The sequence below is a fragment of the Ahaetulla prasina genome, chromosome 7, assembly GCF_028640845.1.
Source record: "Ahaetulla prasina isolate Xishuangbanna chromosome 7, ASM2864084v1, whole genome shotgun sequence".
Taxonomy (NCBI): domain Eukaryota; kingdom Metazoa; phylum Chordata; class Lepidosauria; order Squamata; family Colubridae; genus Ahaetulla; species Ahaetulla prasina.
This window is the reverse complement of record NC_080545.1, coordinates 10,171,159-10,178,705: the sequence shown is the minus strand read 5'-3', so window position 1 is coordinate 10,178,705 and position 7,547 is coordinate 10,171,159. Positions and strand designations below refer to the sequence as shown.

The following is a 7,547-nucleotide window of genomic DNA, read 5'->3' as shown; positions in this document are numbered from 1 at the left end:
ATGGGAATGGAGATTTTGCAATATCCTTCCCCCAGGAGTGGGGAGGGAATGGGGATTTTGCAGTATCCTTCCCCTGCCATGCCCACCAAGCCATGCCCACAGAACCGGTGTTCTGGCTCCTTATCCACTTCAGAGTAACGAGCTGGCCTTCAGCCAGTGGATTCACGGCTCTTATCAGTCCTGGCAGAGAAATCACAGCTGCCTGCCAAAGTTCAAACAAATGACTCACGGAGCAAGACTTTCAGCTCTCTTTGAAACGGTTCAGCTAATTTTTGCTCCCCGTGGAGTGCGAGCAGTCCCAAAGCTCCTTATATATCCTGTGGGGTAGGACTCCTGTCCCACCCTTCCCTCTGATGACGCCGCCTCTTTAATCTTCTGAAGCACGGGTTAATCCAGGCTTGATTAGTATGATTATCAGCTGCGTCTGAAGGCGTAGCCTGGGGAAGGGAGGAATCAGGGGATGTTGGCCTCATTATGTCCTCCGACTGGCCTGGTTCTGGCTCCTGGAGCTGGGCCAAAGGCATCGGAGCTCCTGAGGTAAGCCTCACCAGCCCTTCCCCCTCACTCTCGGAGTCACTTTCGGGCATGGGGCCAGGTTCGAGGGCTGGAGTCACAACAACCGGTAGTGAAAAAAATTGAATTCCACCACTGCTTCAGACCCTCTAAAAGGATGTAAATGACCATCTGTCTGCAAGGAATATAAATCCTTCCATTCCCCACTATCCTGTCAGAGCTGAAGAAGCTTCTTGGATGAGAAGTGAAACGTCTTCAAAAGAAAAAATAAGGAAATCCAGTTGCCTCCTGAAAAAGCACTTTTGGGACAACCATGATTTAGATGACTGAGAATCTCTAGAGACTTGTACTCACTGGTTGGGAATTTTTGTGTAATCTCATCTGACACCTCCATTTGAAATTCCAATTCCTCTTTTAAATTTTTTTAGAATTTTTCTCACCACCTGGGCAGAATTCAGTCAAAACTGCTGTTGAAACGTAAAAATAATGCCTTCCCATTTATCTCGTCAAAACGGAGTCTTTTGGTTTTAATCTGTCAAAAAAGAATAACTGCTCTTTTCTCATATACAAGATTCTAATAGGAATTTATTTAAGAACAATTAAATGTGTATTATCAATCTTCCAACACAGGCACCCCAAGTTTGCATGGAGCTAAAGGCCTAATTGGTAAATCTGGGAGAGAAAACAATTTTACCTTCCCAAAGGGGCTTTTTTGCCCACGCAAAAATGTGAATCACAAAATAATTCAGGCAAAGCAAAAAAAGATTAATTAAGGGGGAGGTCAAATTTTTTTACATGGTGCAGAAACAAATGATACATACATTCAGTGTTTGTGATGTGTCAAAAAACAACAAATCAAACACTAAGACATCAATTAAGATGTGAAAATGAAATAATACTGATCCTAAATAACATTGCACAAGTTACAAATTCACGAATTATATCATCCCCTTCCCTGTAGAATTTGCATCTTTCTTAATACAGGTAGACCTCAACTTAATAACTGTTTGTTTAGTGACTATTCAAAGTTACAATAGCACTGAAAAAAAAAGTAACGTGATCATTTTTCACTCTTATGACCGTTGCAGCATTTCCATGGTCACATGATCAAAATTCTGATGCTTGGCAACTGACATGTATTAATGACAGTTGAACTATTCTGGGCTCGTGTGATCACCATTTGTATTTGTATTTCTAATTGTATTATTTGTGTTTATTTTTGCATTATTTACATTTGTATTTATTTTTGCATTATTTATTTATTTTATTTGATTTTTATACCGCCCTTCTCCCGAAGGACTCAGAGCGGTGTACAGGCAAGATAAAACCAGCAATACAAATATACAAGTTAAAATATCATTTAAAAAACTTATTTAAAATTAGCCTGAAATTAAATTACCATAAACTAAAAACCCCGTTTAAAAATTAATAAAATTTCCCATTAAAAATCCAATTTAGGCCAGCCCCGCGCGAATAAAGAGATGTGTCTTTAGTTCGCGACGGAATGTCCGAAGGTCAGGTATTTGACGTAGACCTGGGGGAAGCTCGTTCCAGAGTGTGGGAGCCCCCACAGAGAAGGCCCTTCCCCTGGGGGCCGCCAGCCGACATTGTTTGGCGGACGGCACCCTGAGAAGTCCCTCTCTATGGGTTATTTGTATTTGTATTTATTTTTGTATTATTTGCATTTGTATTTATTTTTGCATTGTTTGTATTTGTATTATTTGTGTTTGTATTTATTTTTGTATTATTTGTATTGTTTATATTTGTATTTATTTTTGTATTATTTGCATTTGTATTTATTTTTATATTATTTGTATTTGTATTATTTGTATTTGTATTTATTTTTATATTATTTGTATTTATTTTTGTATTATTTGCATTTGTATTTATTTTTATATTATTTGTATTTGTATTATTTGTATTTGTATTTATTTTTATATTATTTGTATTTATTTTATATTATTTGCATTTATTTTATATTATTTATTTTATATTATTTGTATTTATATTTATATTATTTGCATTTATTTATTTTATATTATTTATTTTATATTATTTATTTTGTATTTATTATTTGTATTTATTTTATATTATTTGTATTTATTTTATATTATTTATTTTATATTATTTATTTTATATTATTTATTTTATATTATTTATTTATTATTTATTTTATATTATTTATTTTGTATTATTTATTTATTTATTTTATATTATTTATTTATTTATTTTTATTATTTGTATTATTTATTTTTGTATTATTTATTTTATATTATTTATATTTATATTATTTGCATTTATTTTATATTATTTATTTATTTATTTATTTATTTTTATTATTTGTATTATTTATATTATTTATATTTATATTATTTATTTATTTATTTTTGTATTATTTGTATTTGTATTTATTTTTATATTATTTGTATTTATTTTTGTATTATTTGCATTTGTATTTATTTTTATATTATTTGTATTTGTATTATTTGTATTTGTATTTATTTTTGTATTATTTGCATTTATTTTTGTATTATTTGCATTTGTATTTATTTTTATATTATTTGTATTTGTATTATTTGTATTTATTTTTGTATTATTTGCATTTATTTTTGTATTATTTGCATTTGTATTTATTTTTATATTATTTGTATTTGTATTATTTGTATTTGTATTTATTTTTGTATTATTTGCATTTATTTTTGTATTATTTGTATTTGCATTTATTTTTGTACTACTTGCATTTGTCAGAAAATCGATTTCTGTCAAATAAAATCAACGGGATAAACCAGATTCGCTTTACGACCGCATGGCTCCCTTAACAACTGCGGCCATGCGCTTAACCGCCGAACAGCTATAAGTCACTGCTGGGTCGCCTGTCTAGCTTCGCCTCCATTCCCGCGCCTTAGGCCCCGCCCACCGCCTTTCGCCGCGAGAGCGCGCTCCGCAGATGGACGCCGCCGGCCGCGGTTTGGTCTTCGGAGGCCGCCGTAGCGCAGGGGGCGGGGCTCTGCACCGAGGCCGGGGAAAATGGCGGCTTTCGTGCGCGTCCTTCCTCGAGCGTTGCTTTCCGCCCCCGGGAAGCGTAAGTCGGGGCCGGAGGGCGGCTGAGGGGGGGGTCCCGTCGCCCCTCCTGGGGCTCAGCCCGGGCAAGAGAGCGGCGGGGCTTCGCCGCAGGCCCGGCGACGCTGTCTGGGAAGGTCACCAGGAGGACGCCCGAAGGGTGGCTTTGTTTTTCCGACGCTGCCCTTCCCCGGAGTGGCCTCGCTTCAGCCGGTCAGGCGAGAAAGCGGCCCTCCGGGGCTTCTTCGAGAGAAGCCGCCCCATCTCCTTCCTTGTCATGCCAAAAAAAAAAAAAAGCCTCTGAGGTAGTTCTCATAGGTAGTCCTCGACTTACGACCGCAACAGAGCCCCCAAATTTCGGTTGTTAAGCGAAGCATTGGCTAAGTGAGTTGTGCCCCCGTTTTGCCACCTTTCCCCCCCTCCCCCCCACACGGTTGCTAAGGGAATCACCGCAGTCGATAAGTTAAGTCACCCGGTGGTTAAGCGAATCTGGCTTTCCCTCTTTTTGACTTGTCACCAAAGGGGAAATCACGTAACCCCGGGACGGCCATAAATAGGAAACAGTGGCCGGAGAGCTGAAATTTTGATCACGGGACCGCGGGGAATGCTGCGACGGTCGTAAGTGTGAACAACGGCCCAAAGTCGCGGGGTTTTTTTTCAGTGCCCGTTGTAACTTTGAACGGTCACTAAACGAGCTGCTGTAAGTCGAGGACTGCCTTGTAACCCAGAGTAGGTGCAAGGGGGCAATGCAATTTCCTGACTGAGCAGAGGGTTGGACTGCATCAGGGGTCTATTGCAACCCCAACCCTACGGTCTGTGGACCATCTCCAGTTCTGTTCTGACCCATGTAACAAAAGTAGGTTAGGAAACGGGAGCATTTTTCTCCCCAGCATAGCAGAAAGAAAGAAAGAAAGAAAGATTTATTTTATTTATTTATTTATTTTGTCACAACAATATATGTAGGTATCATACAAAAAGATTATATAGTAAATAAACACATATATGGGTAAATATAAGGAGGTAATAAGCATATATATAGGAAGAAGAAAAGAAAAACAATAGGACAGGAACGGTAGGCACGTTTGTGCTCTTATGCACGCTCCTTATGGTCCTCTTAGGAATGGGGTGAGGTCAATAGTAGAAAGTTTTTGGTTAAAGCATTTAGGATTATGGGAAGAGACCACAGAGTCAGGTAAAGTATTCCAAGCACTGATGATTCTGTTACAGAAGTTATATTTTCTGCAATCTAGATTAAAGCGGTTGACATTAAGTTTAAATCTATTAGTTACTCTAGTATTATTGCAATTAAAGCTGAAGTAGTCTTTAACAGGAAGGACATTACAATAGATGATTCTATAGATGTAGGTAGGGGGAGAGAGAGAGAGGGAGGGAGGGAGGTAAGTAGGTAGGGAGAGAGAGAGAGAGAGAGAGAGAGAAATTTATTGAAATAGAAATAGAAATAATAGAAAAGTTTATTGGCCAAGTGTGATTGGACGTACAAGGAATTTTGTCTTTGGGGCATATGTTCTCAGTGTACATAAAAGATACCTTCATCAAGATACAACACTTACAATTAATGATAGTCATAGGGTACAAATAAGCAATCAGAAAACTATCAATATAAATTGTAAGGATGCAAGCAACAAAGTTACAGTCATGCAGTCATAAGTGGAAGGAGATGGGTGGTGGGAATGATGAGAAGATTAATAGTAGTTCAGACTTAGTGAACAGTTTGACAGTGTTGAGGGAATTATTTGTCTAGCAGAGCATGTGGCATTGTTTAACCACAGGTGGCAAGAAAAGTTGTAAAATGGGACAAAGCTCACTTAGTAACTGTCTCGCTTAGCAGTGGAAATTTGGGGTCCAATTGTGGTTGTAAGTCAGGGACTTTACCTGTACCTCAGCAATGAGTTAGGTCCATGATGGCGAACCTATGATGCGTGTGCCACAGGTGGCACACAGAGCTCTCTGCGGGCACGGCAGCTGTCGCCCCAGCCCAGCTTCACCACGCATGCCTCCCGCCGACCAGCTGGTCTTTGGGTCTCTGCCATGCATGCGCAGGGGGTGGGGTGCATGCAGGGGACACACGTGTACATGCGCAGGGGGTGGAGTGCATGTACCGAAGGTGCAGGTTGGTGCAGGAGGTTTTCCAGGCCCAAAATGGGGCACGGGGGGCTTCGCGTAGTGTCCTGCGCCCCGTTTTGGCCTCCACACCCCGTTTCGGGCCTGGAAAGCCACCTGCACCAACCTGGAAGCCAAAATGGGGCAGTGGGGGCGCCAGATGCATGCGTGGGATGCATGCCCGGGGACATGCACGCAGGCTTGGGGACATACACACATGCGTGGGGGACTTGCATGCATGCGCGGGGGGTGCTCATTGCATTTTGGGGGTTCGGGCATGCGCAAGTGCATATGTGCACCCGCACCTGCGCTTTGGGCACTTGGCACCGAAAAGGTTAACCATCAATGAGTTAGGTGAAATCTTGGGAGATGAGTGTCCATTTATATGTATTATGTTCAATGTCCTTGTGTTTTAGGCTATGGCATTTCTCCAGGGGTGCTGTCGCTGCTTCAACAAGATCGCTCAGTTCATTATACGGTGATGCCACATGGACGTAGTGGACGTTCCTCGGTCAGTGGTATTGTTGCCACAGTCTTTGGGGCCACAGGATTCCTGGGCCGATATATTGTTAATCACCTAGGTAATATATGAGAAGGATAGACTTCAATTATTAAATGAATGTTGTTTATTAATGTATTGCTCATCCAACTTAATATATCCGATAATCGATACGCCATTCAATTGGGAAGGTAAATGCTACAAATTTACCCTCTAGCGCAGTGGTTCCCAACCTTTTCTTGTTTGAGGCACAACCTTTTCTTGTTTGAGGCACCCTTGGAAAGCCTTTCAAAAGTTCCCGGCACCCTTATAAGGAAATAGATATTTAAAATCTCCGTAGCTCAAAAGTTCCCGGCACCCTCAAAAGATCTCACGGCACCCCTTAGTGCCGCGGCACACTGGTTGGGAACCACTGCTCTAGCGCTATCTTAAAATTTCTTTAAAATGAGCAATCAGAAGGATTTTTCATAAAATGATCATATATATGCATAAGTAACAAAATATCAAATTATAATTTAGTATTCAGGATGTTTAAAAGAGAACAAAACTATTTTCAAATGTGTATGTCATGAATTAGCAAATTTTTTTAGAAAAAGTGTTTCTATTAACCCTATTTCTAAAATTCTTTGCTAATTCATGACAGCCACCTTTGAATTTCTTTAAATTCTCTTGGTTTTTTTCTTCATGGCTCTTACAAAAAAAGATATCTTTTGATACCTGCATATCATTGTTACAATAAAATAGATTATCAATAATACTGCAGATTCTGAATAAATTTTAAATGGAAAAATAATTTTCCCAAGTTTATAGCTCAATGATTATGTATATGTGTTGTGGTTTTTTGCTATACCATTTTTAATGTTCTGACTGCTTTGTGTTTTGTGTTCTTTTTCCTTTATGTCCTCTTGGGCTATTATTATTATTTTTTTGAGTTTATATTTTGTATTTTAACTTTGTTCTGAATAAAATAAAAAATATATAAGTGCAAAAAAAAATCCTCTTATTTATTTTCTCAGGCTGGTTATGCTGGGCAGGAATGCCCAAAGCAAATTGCAACCGGCCAGTGTTTTTCAAGATAATGCATGTTAAGAACATTTGATTAAAGGCAGCAACTTGAATCCCCAACTTTGGTGAATAAGAGTTGTCCCCAAGGTGCTTTTTCAAGAGGCAACTGGACTTTCTTGTTTTTCTTTGAAGACATTTTGCTTCTCATCCAAGAAGCTTCTTCAGCTCTGACTGGAGGATTTACATTCCTTGCAGACAGACGGTCATTTGCATCCTTTTAGAGGGTCGTTGAGGCCACCTGCAGGTTTGTCTGTGTCCTCAGCGTCACCTGAGTGGGGCAAATGGGCTG

General features: G+C 39.2%; 1 protein-coding gene across 3 annotated transcripts in view; it reads left to right on the top strand.

The window, feature by feature from the left end:
* Positions 1–3,454: 3,454 nt before the first annotated feature.
* NDUFA9 (NADH:ubiquinone oxidoreductase subunit A9) overlaps positions 3,455–7,547 on the top strand; it is a 29,402-nt gene continuing 25,309 nt past the window's right edge. For 2 of the 3 annotated variants that reach the window (XM_058190013.1, XM_058190012.1), the window contains exons 1-2: positions 3,455–3,595; positions 6,111–6,275. In XM_058190013.1, coding sequence (XP_058045996.1) covers positions 3,541–3,595; positions 6,111–6,275 — 220 coding nt within the window. In that variant the 5' untranslated portion in view covers positions 3,455–3,540. Of the gene's footprint in view, positions 3,596–4,095; positions 4,192–6,110; positions 6,276–7,547 lie in introns of all 3 variants that reach the window. The other variant, XM_058190014.1, reaches the window with a different exon arrangement.